The following is a 19,389-nucleotide window of genomic DNA, read 5'->3' on the forward strand; positions in this document are numbered from 1 at the left end:
GCTAGGATAGTCGCTGGTTCTTCAAAGTCGTGCTCCAGTACACCTGTATGGAACCTTCACTCCTCCCAGGGAACCTTTGAAGAAATTTGTTGATTACTTCCGACCAGGAAAGAGATTCTTCTTCTCTTAGCTGCATCAAAAGGCGTTTTTCTTCTACTGACCAGCGCAATCCTTTCCTTGAAGGGCAGGGAGGTTTTCCGTGGACAATTCCATCGCCTACGCTTGATTGATCAGCTGATGAAACCGCGAATCCTTCCTCTCTCTCGACGTCCTTCGATGCTGATGCAGAATTCGGACGGGTGGGCATATGGAGGCATTGCGACAAAGCACCCTCAAACAGCCAGGATAAAAATTGGAGTCGCTCTTCGACCGGTAGAGAAGAAAATTGATCACGAAGAGCAGAAAACGAGGTTGCAACGGGCCTGTTTGCTCGAGTACTTCGGCCAGTCTTATTCATGTGGCGATTGTTCACGACGACGGCAACTTTGCTGACTTTGGACCGCTGCCGCCTAGGGCTCGTTGTCCTTTGCGAATGTGGTCGCATGCTGGGACCACGAACCCTTTTATCTGACGGAGAATAAGTAGACACAACGTCCGAGGTCTCATTTCTTGCCGGGGTCTGCTCAATATCTTGGATCTGATCGTCGTCCAGGATTGCCGGGTCAATTGTTGCGTCGGAACACTCGCGGGCCACACCGAAACTTCCAGCATTACCAACATTAGAGCGCTGACTGGTAATGCAAGCGAGCTCTGAATCGCCCGATTCAAAGCTGAGTGAGTCCTGAGACTCCAAGCCTAGATCATGACATATCATCGGATGGTCCTGATCTCCAGAGCTTGGCAAATCAGGCAGTTGCAAGATATCGTCGAAGTCGAACGCCTCAACTCCAGGGTTAACGCATGGTATCTGATCCTCCACAGCAGATTGGTGCTGAGTGTTTATCACCTGTGGTAGGCTGTCTTTCAGGCAAACCTCCGACGGCGGTCGGGGAGGAAGGGGGTGTCGCACAGATTCACAAAAGTGAACATGTGTACTCTCTGGAGCCGAGTTGCTGGAATCGGAGAGAGGTGAGGTGGCAGTGATCGAAACAGGAGTTGGGTATCGACAGATATCGAGCGAATCTCGCAAAATCTGCACTTTGTCTTGAAAAGGGTTCCACGGGCGGAAAGAATCCAATCGAAAGCTATCGACAGACATATTGTTCGAGAAAGAAAAAAAAGCAGCTGATCGAGTTCACGGCATATGATGAATGAGGCCACTCGTAGATAGAGAAACCCAAACAGGGACTTTGGGCAGGGGCAGAAGGAAGTGGGCAGTGGGAAGGGGCAGGATGGGAGAACTTGGGATTGCTGCGCTGCAGTGTCATTCTGGTGGACTTGTAGCCTCTTTATAGAACGCGAGGCGCGGTCTGATCTGCTTTCTTCCCCGCTTAGATGATACGGATCGGCTCCTGCAACCCATGCCACTCCGTCCACACTTTGCGAGACCACGATATCCTCGCATCCGCGAGGCTAGAAATCCCATCAATCTCACCAATAGCCCCCAACCAATGATCTCTTCCACGGTCGTCGCCCGCTCTGTCCTCCAATCACCAGACTGCGTGGTTGTGGGGTCTTACCCTAGCTTGAACAGGTATTTGCCTCACTAATGGCGCGGCATTTTCGCTATTGGCTCGTATTATGGTTGCAAGCTGTCAAGTCTCATCGATTGGGCGAGGATGGACCGGAGAGGCCGACGATGACGACGACTACGGGGTCGAGACGGTTGGGAGCAAGCGGCCGAGATGAAATTTGCGACGCCAAGGGCTATGCAATGTAACCTCTGATGTCTGATGGGGTTTCAAAGGGGCGGACGAGGTGGAGTACGAAACGCCGAGGAGGGTACGAGGGGAACCCGGGAAATTTTGCGACAAGCGAAGGAAGCAGAGGAACAGAGACGTTTTCATGGGAAGGCCTTGCTGGCGACAGGCAACTGAGATAGCTTCGTAGCCAGATCCATGGTGAATCGTTTGGAGAAGAGCGGGACACGCAGCCACATGATGGCAAGCATGCGATGTCAAGCACACCCAATGCGGTAGAAGACTGGATCAGGAATCACGTCGGTGTTTCTTCCCCTGGGGCGGCCGGACAACACGGCGTCGCCGACGTAATGAAAGGGGCAGTGCATCAGGCTGAAGGTCCATGCGCAGGAAGCGGCGGGGCCGGCGAAGAAAGGGATGCGGAAGCCAGGCAGGGTGTCGAAGAGGACGAAGTGCGTCGACGAGTCGAGGGGAGGGCAAGCGGTCCTTTATAGATGGATGGCAGATGACGGGGGGCGGTAAAAGCGGCCAGCGTGGGCACTAAGCCCGAAGCGGGTCGGAGGTGGGACGCCATACCCGAAGGGGCAGGGACATGGCGGAAGGCAGCAGGCGGTGGGGGGCGGCAGAGCGACGGTGCAATGGGCGCCGTTTCCGGCGGCCCGCTCACCGTGTCGTACAATACTAAGAAAAAAAATTAATATAAACTTAAGAAAATCTTCTAGAATATATCTATAAACTAGAATCTATTTACTAAAAGTATAATTAAATCTTAATAATTATTATTTTTACTATAAATATTTTTTATATAAGCTTAGTTTTTAAAGTATTTACTAAAAAACTATTAGTTTTAGTATTAAAAATATCTTTATTATTTAATTTTTATATTATTTATTTCTCTATTTTTTCTAAATATCTTTTAGATTTTTATATATTTAGTAAAGATTATAAAGATCTTTATTAATTTATATTTTAGATTTAAAAAAAATTAATTATAAATCTTAATTAATTTCTAATCCTAATAAACTAAATATTATATATAATAAGTTAGTTTAAAGAAATCCTATATATCTAGATCTTATTATATATCTAGAATAGAAGTTATATTTTATCTAATTATAAAAAAATCCTAAGTATTCTTAAAAATATTTTTAGTAATTCTAATTATATAAATAATATTTAAGATAAACTCTTCTAATTCTACTAGATTAATAAAAAATTTAGTTAGTTCTTTACTAAATTCTAATATCTTATACTTAAAAAAAAGATATTTAAGAAAATCCTATTTATATTATTAGAATAAGCTATTAACTAAGAACTTTATAGAATATTTCTCTATAATAAGCTTTTAATCTATAAATACTATTAGTTTATAGCTTTCCTCTAGAAGCTTAAAAACTAATATATATATTATAATAAAATAACCTAACCTCCTTATCACAGGATTCCTGAATCCCTTCGGGTACAATTCAGGTACGATTTATAGTTGCTCCGCGGGTGAATCTACTATAATATACCTATTAATATATAACTACCCTAAGTCCTAGTAAGCTCTAATAATATTAAAATATATAAATAATAGCTACGATTCTTGTTCTGTAAGAATTAGTTCTATATATTAACTATTTTATTTGATCTCTACTATCTGATATCCTTATTTAGTCATAGGTCTCTAGCCTAATAACTTAGTAACCATTATAATTCTAATTCTTCTTTTTTAACTATCTAAGGATTAATAATAGTATCCTCTATATACTAAAACCCTATATCCTCTTATAATAATACTTAATCTAAGTCTACTATATCTCTCTCTCTTATTATTAGATAATCTAAGATTAAATTAATCCTAGATTAGTATATAAACCTAACTAAATCTAATCTAAACTAGATTAGAGAAATTATTAATAATCTTATAACTAAAAGTATTAGTAGACTTAGAAGTATTACTATAGATACCCTAGAAGAGAAGAGATATAAACTAGAATACCTAGAAGAGTTCCTTATAATTTATACTTACCTTAAAGAGCTCTCTACTTAAGTCTTTAGAATTAATATTAGGGCTTTCTTAGATAATTTATCTATAGCTTATAGAGGAACTAAGATTAAAATATATAAGAAAATAGAGGATTTTAAGATTAATAAGTTCAAGAAATTATTTAGTCTTTAAGAATAAGTAAATTAACTCTTATAGCTTAAATATATCTTTTAAAGTAATCCTAAGATCTATAAGAATAAAGAGATAAAGATTCTTATAAAAGTTAAATATCTTAACTCTAACTATAAAAATAACTAGACTATAGAGGAAAGATATCTTAAAAATAATAATAATAATTATTTTAGTAACTAGGAATACTTTAAGGAATAGACTTTTATCTTAATATATAATAAAAATACTTTTACTAAAGAAGTTAGTAATAAGATAAAATATTATTACTAATAAACTAATAAAGAACCAAAGACCTTTTATTACTATCTTATAGATCTAGAATATTATCTTCCTTAGGTCTTCTAAGATAAGTAAATATACTACTATATATTAAAACTATAACTATAGTTAATACTATATATTTATTAATATATAAAGATTTCTTCTAAGACTTAAGTATAATAGGTAGAAGAAGTATAGAATACCTAGGAATTTATAAAAGTAAAGATATATAAACATAATCTATTTATTAATAATTTAAATTTAAGCTTAAAATACCTATAATCTAATAACTTATTCCTAAACTAATCCAAAAGTATAAAATAAGATTAAAAGGGTCTTAGAAATCTATACTTAAAAGATTCTTATAGTCCTAGATCTAACCTAAATTATAATAATTCTAAGTTATATCTAAATCCCTTTTAATTTAAAGATAAACCCTAATTATTTCTCTCTTAGAATAAGAATAATCTAAATAATATATCTATTAGAGGGACTAACTTATCTAATCTATCTAACTTATTTACTAGAATCTCTTTAAATAGTTATTTTAATTATAGTAAACTAGATTACTAGATAAATAAATATTATCTACTACTATAAGCCCTAAGGATAAAGATCTAAGAAGCTTATTTAAGACCCTAGTATTACTATAATAATATTTAATTAAAAGACTTAAAAAAAGTACTAGGGTTAAATTAACTCTTATAAATTCTAACTCTTAGTCTTAAGTAAGAATAGTTATCTATCTCTATATCCTAATTTATATCTAAAATAATATTAAGATATATATAGATATTAATATCTATATAGAGATAGACCTTATTAATTATAAATTTATTTAGAAATACTACTTTAATTAAACTAAGTATAATATCCCTATTCTAAAAGTAGTAGACTAATAAAATATCCCTATCTATAGTATATAGATTATTCTAATTACTATATATAACTCTTAAGGAACTAAGTAAAAGTTTTTATATCCCTATATTATAGTTAATAGAGATCCCTATCTATTAGGATTATTAGTATTACTATTAAATATAACTATCTAAGAAATATAAATCATATTAATCCTATAGTAGAAATAATAGTAGTTCGAATATAATAGAAAAATAATAGAATAGTTAAAGCCTTACTAGTTTATAAAAGTATATAAGAACTAAGTCTATATCTTTATAGTTATTAAAACCCTAGAAGAAATCTAGCTTCCCCTAGAAGAAGAAGAAGATAAATTAATAATAAATTAAGACTGAATCCCTCCCGAATTACTAATATTCTAGGATATATTTAAAGTATAGAACTCTAAAATTATACTACTATAAAAAGAGACTAACTACTTAATTAAACTTAAAGAAGATATATTACCTCTATATAATCTAATCTACCCCCTCTTATAAACAAAACTTATAGAGTTATAGAAATATCTTAACAAAAACTTAATAAATAGTTAAATTATACTATTAAAGAGCCTAGCTAGTATACCTATCCTATTTATACCTAAAAAAGATAGAGGGCTATAGCTCTATATTAATTATTAAGGTCTAAATAAGATTTCAGTTAAAAATCAGTATCTTCTACCCCTTATTTTAGAGATTCTTAACTGCCTTTCCAAAACTTAATTCCTTAGTAAAATCGATATATAAGATATATACTATCAAATTCATATTCAAGAAAAAGAAGAATAGAAGATAGCTTTTTATATAAGATATAGCTATTTTAAATATATAGTTATACTATTTAGCCTTACTAATATACCTATAACATTTCAAAGCTATATCTATACTATACTTTATAGCCTTCTTAATATTATTTATATTATATATTTAGATAATATTCTTATCTTCTCTAGGACCTACAAAGAATATATAGAATACCTTTATCTTATACTCAAAAGATCAAGAGAAATATAGCTATTTATAAAAGCCTCTAAATATTAATTCTATAAGAAATAAATTAAATTCCTTAGCTTTATTATTAGTTAAAATAGTATCTCTATAGACCTAGAACAAGTTTAAACTATCTAAGAATAGAAATAGTCTATATCCTATAAGAAGATTCAAGTCTTCCTAGGATTCTATAACTTCTATTAAAGGTTTATTAAAAATTACTCTTTAATTATACTACTACTTATAAAGCTTCTTAAAGGAAGTAAAAATAAGAAAAAACTAGGGAATATTAAGCTAAATAACTATAAATCAAAAACATTTTAGGATCTTATTAATATCTTTTCAACTATACCTCTCTTATAATACTTTAATCTAGAGAGATCTATATAACTTAAAACTAATACTTTGTTAGGGTGTGGCAGGCAGTTATATATCAGGAGCTAACAAGCTAGCTTATACGGTAAGTAGAGGATCAGAAGTAGTTGTATTATAGATAGGCTACAGGATAGAAGGTTAACTAAGATATAGCTTAAAGAGCTATATCAAATAGGAATAGGAAGTTCTAATAGTCTTAGGGGTTATATAATAATAGGAATAGGGATCCTCTTATATAAGGATCTATACCATGATATTACCCCTCTCCTTAGAGCTAAGCTTTATAAGACTAGGGTAGTACTTAGGTTAAACTAGGCTTTAATAAGTATCTTCAGTAGAAATTATTTACAATCTCTCTAATATTCTCTAAGTATTTAGTAGGCTCTTCTATAGGGTTATTATAACCTAACTATTTTACAATATACTTTAAGTAGAGTTTCATATAACCTTATTGTTCCTATCTAAAGTCTAGGATATCTTTAATAATCTATTCCTTAAGACCTTTAACTTTAATTAGGGGTAGAAAGAGCTATCTTTATATTAAGAGAGGATTATTTAAGATAGGGTAGAGTAAGTTTATATTAAAAATAGGGTAGATCTTTATTCTAAGTGGAAGTTCTAGATAGTAGATATATAAGCCTATAGTCTTAAGAATCTTAAATAGATTAAGGTTCTTTTAGTTAAATTTCTTCTATAGGTAAAGAGTCTTAATATTTTAGGTATTAAGCTAGATTAGTTATCTAACTTAATAGTTCTAAGTAGATTAATAGTATTAGTTTATAGATTCTTTATAATAGGCTTAGATAAATATTATTTTATTCTATATGAACTTAGTAATATCTTTTATTTATATAGTAATCTTCTTAATATCTAGGATAGTAGTAGATAGATAGGGATCTAGTTATATAGGCTTAAATCCTAGGATTAAGTAGAATCTAAAGTTAATAAAGAATAGGGAAACTTTAGTAGTCTTAGATTTATTAGAGTTTAAAGTAAATTCAGCTAATAGAAGCTATTCTAACTAGTTATCTTATAGATATAAGATATATACTTATAGGTACTATTCTAGGATTATATTTATTTATTTAGTTTAACTATTAGTCTTAGGGTAGTATATAATTAATAGTAGGTTTATAATTTATAGATATTGGATTAAGTATCTCTAGAGTTCTAATATAAATTAGGGTCTATAATTAGATATAATTATATAAGATAAGCTATATAACTTCTAGATATACTAGATATATAATTAGAAGACTTCCTTAATATTATAGGTTCTATAGTAGGATATAAAGTATCTTATCTTTATAAATTAGTCTATTACTACTAGGATAATATTAAATCTATTATTTTCTAGTAGATATATAATAAAGTCTATTAAGATATCTTACTAGGGTTATATAAGTATAAATAGGGGATAAAGAACTTCTTATTAGGCTTCTTAGGATAGGGTAATCCTTTAGTAGGTATAATAGTTTTAGGTCTAGTAAGTAATATATTAGTAGATTCTAGACTAATAATACTCTTAGGAGATTAGTTTATATATTTTTAAATATTTAGGATATCTAGTAGTAGGGATTTTATAATAAAGTTATATAAACTTATCTTTTAGGTTTTTATTATTAGGGATATAGAGTTAGTCTCTAAATAAAAGGTAATTTCTGTTTTATATATATTTAGTAAGTATAATCTTTAGGTATCGGGGTTAGTTTAGATCTAGGACTTCTAGGATTAATTAAAGTTTTCTATCTCTCTTATATATCTTATTAAAGACTTCCTTTAGAGTAATAAATAGTTTATATAGGATATTATTAATAAATCTTAAAGACTTTTAGGGTCTTTTAAAGATTAGTTTATACTCTAGTAAAATTAATTTAGATTTAGGGTTATACTTTAATAGAGTTAGTTTAGATTTAGTATTATACTTTAATAGAGTTAATTTAGATTATTATATAATTATAATATTAATATTTAGGTTATCTTAGATCTAGCTATCTAAGTTCTCTCTTTTTAGGATTATATAACTTTAGTATTAGAGTTGTTTATCCCTTTCTTTAGGAAGATCTTCTAATCTCCTAGTTAGGGTATTAGGTTTAATACCTTATTATCTAGGATAATAGGTAATCTTAAAATTAAACTAGAATAGAAACTTAGATTATTAGGCTTATTATCAGTTTAAAAGCTTTATTATTATAAAGTACTCTAAGTTTTAATAGTTAGTAATTATAGAGATTAGGAAGTTTATTCCTTCTAACTCTAGATACTATTTTTTAAAGTATTATATAATTATAAATAGTTCTTTATTATAGATTTTATAATTATACTCTATTATAGAGTATTTCTTAAAGAAAAATATAATAGGATAAAGAATATTCTGGTTATTATACTATAAGATTACTTTAATAGAGATATAGTTAGAAATATTAGTTTTAAGTATTATATCCTTTATCTAATTAAAGAGAACTAGAATAGGGGTAGATATAAAAGTAGACTTTAATATCTTAAATACTTTCTAGTAGGTAGGATCCTAGATAAAGGTAATATCTTTCTTAGTTAGGTAGACTAATTATATAATTAATTTTAAAAAATCTTAGATAAACTATTAGTAGAAGTTTATAAATCCTAGGAAGGCTTATATATTAATAAAGTAGGTTAAGGTCTTCTACTTAGTGATTATATAAATCTTTTCTAGATCTATATAAAGGCTATCTCGTCTAATAATAATTCCTAAGAACTTTATTTTATATATATAGAATTTATATTTAGATAGTTTTATAAATAGGCTAGCTTTGTGGAGTTATTATAGGACTTTTTATATATATTTAATATACTTAGCTCTTATATAACTATAGATTAGGATATTATCTAGATATATAATATAGAATAGGTCTAGGTAGTTATAGAGAGAGTTATTAATAAACCTTTAGAAGGTTATAGGGACTCTAGTAAGTCTAAATAATATCACAAGGGATTTAAAGAGTCTAAGTCTTATATAAAATACTATAAGATATTCCTATCTAGCCTTTACATAGAGATTATTAAATACTAATATAATATTAACTCTTATAAAGAATTTTATTCCTTTCAGGTTATTTAGAGTCTCTTTTATTAGGAATAGTAGATAGTGGTCTTTAACTATAACTATATTTAGAGTATAGTAGTCTATATAGAATTATAGACTACCACTAGATTTATAGATAAATAGTATAAATAAGGTAGTAGAAGATAAACTTAGATAAATAAACCCTTTCTTTAGATTCTCTATAATCTAGTCCTTTAGGATAGTAAGCTTTATATAAGATATAGTATAGAGAGGCCTAAATAGTAATATCTTACCTTCTACTAGCTATATATTATAGTTATACAAACAATATAAGGATAGTTTATTAGCTTCTTTTAGGGAGAATATATTAGTATAGTCTTAAAATTCGGTAAGTAGGTAATTAGTAGGGTTCTTTTCTTTAGGTTTCTTATTTAGAGTAGCTTTAATATCTTTAATTATTATAGTAAAAAGTTAGTAGTCCTTTTAGCTTCTAGTATATATTATATAAATATTTAAGCTTATAGCTTTAATATCTTAGGACCTTAGGTAAGTAGATTAGTCTAGTCAATCATAGGGGTAGGCTTTTAGAGGAATTTTATATATAATATAGATCTTTAGGCTTTATACAGTAGTATTATAGTTCTTCTAGTAATATATACTATTAAACTTAACTATATAAGTAATAAACTAGACTCTTAGGTTATAGATCTTAAGCTAAGGTAGTCTAAGAATAATTAGATAGTATATAAGTTAAATAACTAAGAACTTAGCTTTTTCTTAGTATTTACTAGTAATTATCTTTATTTATATAAAGTAGATTATCTATCTACTCTTAGATTCTTAGCTATTAAAGCCTTCTAGTCAAATTAGATTCTTTAGGAGTTCTTATATAAGACTATATTCTTTAGCCTAGTTAACATTAACAAAACGCTCTCTTTCAGCGCCGCTATTAATTATTATATATATCAGAATTTCTTTCTTATTCTGGTTTAGGGTAATTAATAATATAATTAGGTTAGAGCATTAGATTTCTTTATTAATAGTAGTTCTTTAAGTAATAGTAGTAAATAGATAGATTATATAAGTTATATTAGTCTAGTTATAGTTTAGACTAGGCTTACTTCTTTTAGTAGTTTATTATATAAGGAGTAACTAGATAGTAGGGATTAGGGGTATTATTCTAATAAGGTGGTATACTAGTATTCTAGGGAAGTAGATCTTTCTATATAGATAGAGTATATTTATATAGAATATTAATTAGGGTATAGGTAGTCTTATATAAAATAGCCTTTAGCTTTATAACAGAAGTATTTACTATAGTCTTAGTAAGTTAGATAGTTTAAAGTTAGATCTATAGGATTAGAAGTAGATATAAATATTAAAATAAGAGAACTATTTCTTATTATATAGAAGTCTAGATAGTTATTCTAAATAAAGAGTAAGTTATAAACTTATATCTATATTAATACTAGTTATATAGTAAGAGGTCAGGTTATTTTATCGTAGTATATATATTAGTTTTCAAGCTTCTAGAGGAAAGCCGCAAACTAGTAGTATTCATAGATCAAGGACTTATTATAGAGAAGTATTCTATAGAGTTCTCGGTTAATAACTTATTCTAGTAGTATAAATAAGGTTTCCTTAGGTATCTCTCCTTTAAATATAAAATATTAGAATTTAGTAAAGAACTAACCAAATTCCTTATTAGTTTATTAGAATTAGAAGAGTTTATCTTAGATATTACTTATATAATTAGGGTTACTAAAAGTATTTTCAAGGATACTTAGGATTTCTTTATAGTCAGGTAAGATATAACTTCTATTCTAGATATATAGTAGGATCTAGATATATAAGATTCCTTTAAACTAACTTATTATATATAATATTTAGCTTATTAAGGTTAGAAATCAGTCAAGGTTTATAGTTAATTTTTCTTAAATCTAAAATATAAATTAGTAGAGGTCCTTATAATCTCTATTAAATATATAGGGGTCTAGAAGATATTCAGAAAGGATAGAAGAGTAGGTAGTATAGGAATTAGACAATAGAGATATTTCTAATACTAGAGCTAGTAGTCTTTTAGTAAATACTTTAGGAACTAGGCTTATATAAGAAGTATTTATAGTAAGGGTAGTAGTTATTAAGACTTAATTATACTTTTAGTAAGTAGATTCTAGTTTATAGGTATATTCTAGAAGATTTTCTTAAGTTTACACTAGTTTTTCTTCTTAGTACTTAAAGATACTATTTTTCTTAGATAGTTTATTATAGGTTTATATAAGTTCTTCTTTAATCTAGGTAATTTCCTGGATTAGGTAGATAATCTCTTATTAAGTAGTATAGTATTATTAGTAGTATAGATAGATTAGTTTTCTAATCTCTTTAGGGTATTTATATACTTATCTATAGTATATAAACTAGGCTTTAGGGTTTATATTATAGTATTTAGTATAGGTTTTAAGGTTTTTAAATAGGAATAGTAGTAGAGGAGCCTCTATAGGCTTTAGTAGTTAGTCTATAGTTAATAGATAGTCTAACTCCTAATATAGGGGTAGAAGTTATATAGTATTAGGGTATAGTAAGCAGTTATATATTAAAAGCTAGTAGACTAGCTTATATAGTAAGTAGGGGATTAGAAGTAGTTATATTATAGATAGGCTATAAGATAGAAGATTAACCAAGATGTAGCTTAAAGAGCTACGTTAAATAGGAATAGGAAGTTCTGATAGTCTTAGGGGTCACGTGATAACAGGAATAGGGATCCTCTTGTATGAGGATCTATACCGTGATATACTTTAGGTTTTAGAATAAATAGAATCCTTTTATAACTAGATAATTAAAGGATATAGTATTCTATTATTTTCTAATTAAAGAAATTCTTACCTATAGAATAGAACTATATAATATTAGATTAAGAGCTATTTATAATTATTTACTTATTTAAATACTAGTATTAATATCTTAAAAGAAGTTAATATTAGGTTAAGATTCTAATAGATTACTATAACCTAAAGTTATTTATAGATTAACCTAAGATTAATAAAAGATAAATATATTAGTATCTTTCTCTTACTCTATTTAACTTTATAATATATTATTACTTAGGAAAGACTAATCCTATAGATAGATTATTCTATATCCTAAAAAAAGAGAAGCCTCTGTCTATAGAGGAGATATTAGGGCTAATTTATAAGAGAATTATAGCTAAATTATTTATAAAAATATAGTGGTTTACTATTAATATAATACTATCTAAAGAAGAAAGTAAAGGGAAGTAAGGATTAATAATTATAACTATATTAGTTTATAGAAGTCTATTACTATTCCTCTTCCTAACTATAAGTAGCTTAGCCAATAACCTAGAGTTAAAGCTAAACTAGGTTTAAAATAATATTACTACCCCTATAGATCAGAAGGATCTAGAGAAGACTATAAATAAGTCTAATAAAGTTAATTATTTAGATCTAAAGGATAATAAAGAAGTTTTCCTAAGTTAAAACTATAATATAACTAAGTTTTTCCTAAATTAAGGCTATAATATAATATATTATAAGGTTTTAAATCACTCTTAATTTATATTTTCTTAAATAGTAGCTACTATAACTATAAATAAAGATCTACTTATAGATAAATCTCTAAGAAAACTAAAATTATTAATTAAAGAACTCTAAGATAAGGATAAAATAGTCTAAAAGAGAATTAATATAATTTAGAAAGATATTCTATAAAGAAAGTATTAGAGTATTAACTCTAAGAAACTTTTATATTATAAAGGATATCTCTATATCCCTATTACTAAGAATCTAAGATAAAAACTAATTAAACTCTATTATAATAAATAACTTATAGGATATTTTAGAAGAATATATATAGAAGAACTTCTAAAAAGGAAATTTTATTAGGAATACCTACTAAAGGATATATAAAAATATATTAAAATATATCTAATATATTAAGAAGTTAAAGTATTTAAATATTATTCTTATAAAGAACTCTAATCCCTTTCTATATCTTATAGACTATTTATAAAACTAAATATAGACTTTATTATAGGACTTCTAATTATAATCTTTAAAAGAAGGAAATATAATATAATCCTAGTAATTATCTACTAACTTATAAAATTCTTTTAATTCCTCTCTATATTAATAATAATATCTATAAGAGATCTTACTAAACTTTTCTTTAATTAAATTAAACTTAAATATAGAAACCTAAAAAGAATTATCTCTAATTAAAGATCTATTTTTATAAGTAGGTTCTAGTTATAACTCTATTACTATTCTAAGATTAAACTATAGTTCTCTACTATATTCTACCCCTAAACTAATAAATAAATAAAAAGATTTAACTAGGTTTTAGAAGATTATCTTAAGTATTTTATTAATAAGAAATAATTAAACTAGACTTAACTCTTTAAGATAGTATAATTTATATATAATAATACTATTAATATATTAACTAATAAGACTCCTTTTTATATACTACTTAGATATAATCCTAATTTCTAAATCTAAACTCCTAATAAAATATTTAAAAAAGAGATTTCTAATACTAAAGAATAAGTAAATTACCTCTAGAATATCTATAAAAAGACTATAAATAAGCTTTAAATTATATAAGAAATATAATAAAGATCCTATAATAAAAATTATAAACTAAAGGACTTTAAAGTAAGAATCCTTATATCCCTTTTAATAAAGAATCTCTACTTTAAAGCTAAAGAAAAGAAGCTATCCCCCTATCGAATTAAACCTTTCTATATCCTTACAAAAATCAGTGCCTAGACCTATTATATTATATTACTAGAAAAATACTTAAGATTATATAATATCTTCTTTATCTCTCTTCTTAAACTATAGAATAGCTAAAATAATAATAACTTATAAATATTAATACTAGAACTTAAAGATAAAGAAGAATAGGAAGTTAAAGAGATTTAAGATAAAAGAGTCTTTAATAGAGTACTATATTACTATATAAAATAAATAGGATAGCTCTTAGAATATAACTAATAGAAACTAGTAGAATACTTAAAAAATATAAGAGATATAATAGTTTTATTTAAGAAAAACCAAGCTTATAAAACAATATCCTAATAATACTAAAAACCCCTTGAAACCCCTCTAAATTACCTTTAAATCAATATTAGATAAAGAAAAGCTATACTAAATAAGGCTACTTAGTTAAAAAAAGGAGAGGATAAGTAAGACAAAAATAATAAATTACTATAGAATTCTATACTAAGCTATAAGCGCCTTAATATTAGTAATTATTACTATTATAGCTAGAGTTAAAGCAATCCTAATTAAAGTTATATTATACCGATACCTTACTATAACCTCTATAAAAAAGGATTAAATACTACTCTACTAGAGAGTAAAACTAGTATTATTAATCTATAGATATAAAAGATTATTAGGATAGTAAGGAGGCTAAGTAAGAAGTAAACTAACTTTAATATTTAACTCCTTCTATCGCTTAGTAATAAATATAGTATATATCCCTATAGCTTAATCTATATTCTGTAAATCGAAATAGAGCTTATAACCAGAAAGATAAATAAAGATCATCTTTCAAAAAGATATTAGAAGATAAGTAGACCCCCCTATAACTATAACTTTACTTTCCTTACTCTAGATAAATACAATACTACTAATAACTACTATAATAGTACTACTACTTTAAACTTTATATATCTAGTTAAGAATTAACTAAAACTAATATAAATTACTATAAATTCTATAAGGTATCTAAGATAAATCAATACTAAATTAAATATAACTTAGAGAAGAACCTTATCTAAAAGCAATTTTTACTATACTCTTTATATAAAGTATAAGTAATCAAGTTTATACAATCCTAGTTATAATAGATCTTAGGAATAGTATCCTTAGGAAGGTAAAGAGCTATTTTAGTAATATATCTAATATAGAATATAAAGAAAGAGTAAGTAATTTAATCACAAAGAGAATATAAACTAGTAGAAATACTAGCAATACTTCTATTACCTCTATTAATCCTATTACCTCTATTACTATTATTATTATCTCTACCTCTAGCCTAATCTTTATCTCTAGTTATATAATAACCACTACAATAAGGAGGATTACCGAAAACACTAGAAGCAATAACCTTAGATATATTAAAATAAAATAAGATAAAAATAGAGAGTAAGAAGATAGAGAGTTAAGAATTAAGAGCCGAGAAAAGGGAAAAGATAAGAGTTAAAAAAACAGAAGAGAAGCTCTTATCTCAAAGATATTAAAGAACCTATATTACTTTATTTGTATCTATATACAAAGACACCTAAGGTAGTATTAGTCCTAGAATCTTTATTTAATATAATACTACTAGATATAAATTATCTAATTAAATATAAGTTATATAGATAGTTAAGTTAACTATTATTAAAAGGAGAGGATAAATTATCATAGGATTCCTAAATCTCTTCGGATATAATTCAGGTACGATTTATAGCTACTCTATAGGTAAATCTACTATAATATATCTACTAATATATAACTACCCTAAGCCCTAGTAAGCTCTAATAATATTAAAATATACAAACAATAGCTACGATTCTTGTCCTATAAGAATCAGTTCTATATATTAACTATTCTATTTGATCTCTACCATCCGATATCCTTGCTTAGTTATAGGTCTCTAGCCTGACAACTTAGTAACTATTATACTCCTACTATATAACTAATATTAATATAGATATAAGTTTATAATTTATCTCTTATTTAGAATAACTATCTAAACTTTTATATAATCTATCTATTTATTACTATTATTTAAAGAACTACTATTAATAAAGAAATCTAATACTCTAATCTAATTATATTACTAATTACCCTAAACTAGAATAAGAAAGAAATCCTAATATATATAATAATTAATAGTAATACTAAAGAAGAGTATTTTATTAATACTAACTAGACTAAAGAATATAGTCTTATATAAGAACTCCTAAAGAATCTAACCTAACTAGAAGACTTTAATAGCTAAGAATCTAAGAATAAATAGATAATTTACTTTATATAAATAAAGATAACTACTAATAAGTATTAAAAAAAAGCTAAGTTCTTAGTTATTTAATTTATATACTATCTAATTATTCTTAGATTACCTTAGCTTAAGATCTATAATCTAAGAGTCTAGTTTATTACTTATATAGTTAAATTTAATAGTATATATTATTAGAAGAACTATAATACTACTATATAAAGCTTAAAGATCTATACTATATATAAAATTCCTCTAAAAGCCTACTTCTCTAATTAACTAGACTAATTTATTTACTTAAGATCCTAAGATATTAAAGCTATAAGTTTAAATATCTATATAATATATACTAGAAGCTAAAAGGGCTACTAACTTTTTACTATAATAATTAAAGATATTAAAACTACTCTAAATAAAAAACCTAGAAAAGAGAATCCTACTAATTATCTACTTACTAAACTTTAAGACTATACTAATATATTCTCTCTAAAAGAAGCTAATAAACTATTTCTATATTATTTATATAACTATAATATATAGTTAATAAAAGATAAGATACTATTATTTAGGTCTCTCTATACTATATATTATATAGAGCTTACTATCCTAAAAGACTAGATTATAGAGAATCTAAAGAAAGGGTTTATTTATCTAAGTTTATCTCTTACTATCTTATTTATATTATTTATTTATAAATCTAGTAATAGTCTATAATTCTATATAGACTACTATATCTTAAATATAGTTATAGTTAAAGACTACTATCTACTATCTCTAATAAAAAAGACTCTAAATAACCTAAAAGGAATAAAATTCTTTATAAGAGTTAATATTATATTAGTATTTAATAATCTCTATATAAAGAATAGATAGGAATATCTTATAGTATTTTATATAAGACTTAGACTCTTTAAATCCCTTATAATATTATTTAGATTTATTAGAATCTCTATAATCTTCTAAAGATTTATTAATAACTCTCTCTATAACTATCTAGATCTATTCTATACTATATATTTAGATAATATCCTAATCTATAGTTATATAAAAGCTAAGTATATTAAATATATATAAAAAGTCTTATAATAACTCTATAAAATTAGTCTATTTATAAAACTATCTAAATATAAATTCTATATATATAAGATAAAGTTCTTAGGAATTATTATTAAATAAGATAGTCTTTATATAGATCTAGAGAAGATTTATATAATTACTAAATAAAAGATCCTAATCTATCTTACTAATATATAAGCCTTCTTAGGATTTATAAACTTTTATTAATAGTTTATCTAAGATTTTTTAAAACTAACTATATAATTAGTCTATCTAACTAAAAAAGATATTATCTTTATTTAAGATCCTATCTATTAGAAAATATTTAAAATATTAAAATCTATTTTTATATCTACTCTTATTCTAGCTTCTTTTAATTAAATAAAGAATATAGTATTTAAAACTAATATTTCTAACTATATTTCTATTAAAATAATCTTATAATATAATAATTAGAATATTCTTTATTCTATTATATTTTTCTTTAAGAAGTACTTTATAATAAAATATAATTATAAAATCTATAATAAAGAACTACTTATAATTATATAATACTTTAAAGAATAATATTTAGAGTTAGAGGAAGTAAACTTCTTAATCTCTATAATTATTAATTATTAAAACCTAAAGTACTTTATAATAATAAAGTTTTTAAACTAATAATAAGTCTAATAGTCTAAGTTTTTATCCTAATTTAATTTTAAGATTATCTATTATTTTAGATAATAAGATATTAAATCTAATATCTTAACTAAAAGATTAGAAAACCTTCTTAAAAAGAGGGATAAATAACTTTAATACTAAAGTTATATAATCCTAAAAAAAGAGAATTTAGATAACTAGATCTAAGATAATCTAAATATTAATATTATAATTATATAATAATCTAAATTAATTCTATTAAAATATAATACTAAATCTAAACTAATTTTATTAAAGTATAATCTTAAATCTAAACTAACTCTATTAGAGTATAAACTAATTTCTAAAAGACTTTAAAAATCTTTAAGATTTATTAATAATATTTTATATAAACTATCTATTATTTTAAAAGAAGTTTTTAATAAAATATATAAAAAAGATAGAGAACTTTAATTAATTCTAGAAGTCTTAGATTTATATTAATCCTAATATCTAAAGATTATACTTATTAAATATATATAAAATAGAAATTACCTCTTATTTAAAGACTAACTTTATATCCCTAATAATAAAAATCTAAAAGATAAGTTTATATAACTTTACTATAAAACCCCTATTACTAGATATCCTAAATATTTAAAAATATATAAACTAATCTTCTAAGAGTATTATTAATCTAGAATCTATTAGTATATTATTTATTAGATCTAAAACTATTATATTTATTAAAGGATTATTCTATCTTAAGAAACTTAATAAGAAGTTCTTTATTTTTTATTTATATTTATATAATCTTAGTAAGATATTTTAATAGACTTTATTATATATCTATTAAAAAGTAATAGATTTAATATTATCCTAGTAATAGTAGACTAATTTATAAAGATAAGATATTTTATATTTTACTATAAAACCTATAATACTAGGGAAGTCTCTTAATTATATATTTAATATATTATTAGGTCTATAGGATTAAAAGTAGATATATATATTAAGATAGAAGAACTATTCCTTACTATATAAAAGTCTAGGTAGTTATTCTAAATAGAGAATAAATTATAAACTTATATCTATATTAATACTAGTTATATAATAAGAGATTAGATTACTTTATTATAGTATATATATTAGTTTTTAAGCTTCTAAAGAAAA

The 19,389-nt window shown here is 25.8% G+C and overlaps 2 protein-coding genes across 2 annotated transcripts; one reads left to right on the forward strand and one right to left on the reverse strand.

The window, feature by feature from the left end:
- Position 1: 1 nt before the first annotated feature.
- N7478_011564 (uncharacterized protein) lies at positions 2-1,198 on the reverse strand (the record flags this gene model as incomplete). Its single annotated transcript, XM_056927778.1, has 1 exon — positions 2-1,198. The coding sequence occupies one exon, from the start codon at positions 1,196-1,198 to the stop codon at positions 2-4; it is 1,197 nt and encodes a 398-aa protein (XP_056774826.1).
- Positions 1,199-2,053: 855 nt separating this feature from the next.
- N7478_011565 (uncharacterized protein) lies at positions 2,054-2,293 on the forward strand (the record flags this gene model as incomplete). Its single annotated transcript, XM_056927779.1, has 1 exon — positions 2,054-2,293. One exon carries the CDS (start codon positions 2,054-2,056, stop codon positions 2,291-2,293), a length of 240 nt encoding a protein of 79 aa, XP_056774827.1.
- Positions 2,294-19,389: the final 17,096 nt, after the last annotated feature.

This window comes from Penicillium angulare (assembly GCF_028827245.1).
Source record: "Penicillium angulare strain IBT 27051 chromosome Unknown utg000008l_segment0_segment0, whole genome shotgun sequence".
In the NCBI taxonomy this organism is placed as follows: domain Eukaryota; kingdom Fungi; phylum Ascomycota; class Eurotiomycetes; order Eurotiales; family Aspergillaceae; genus Penicillium; species Penicillium angulare.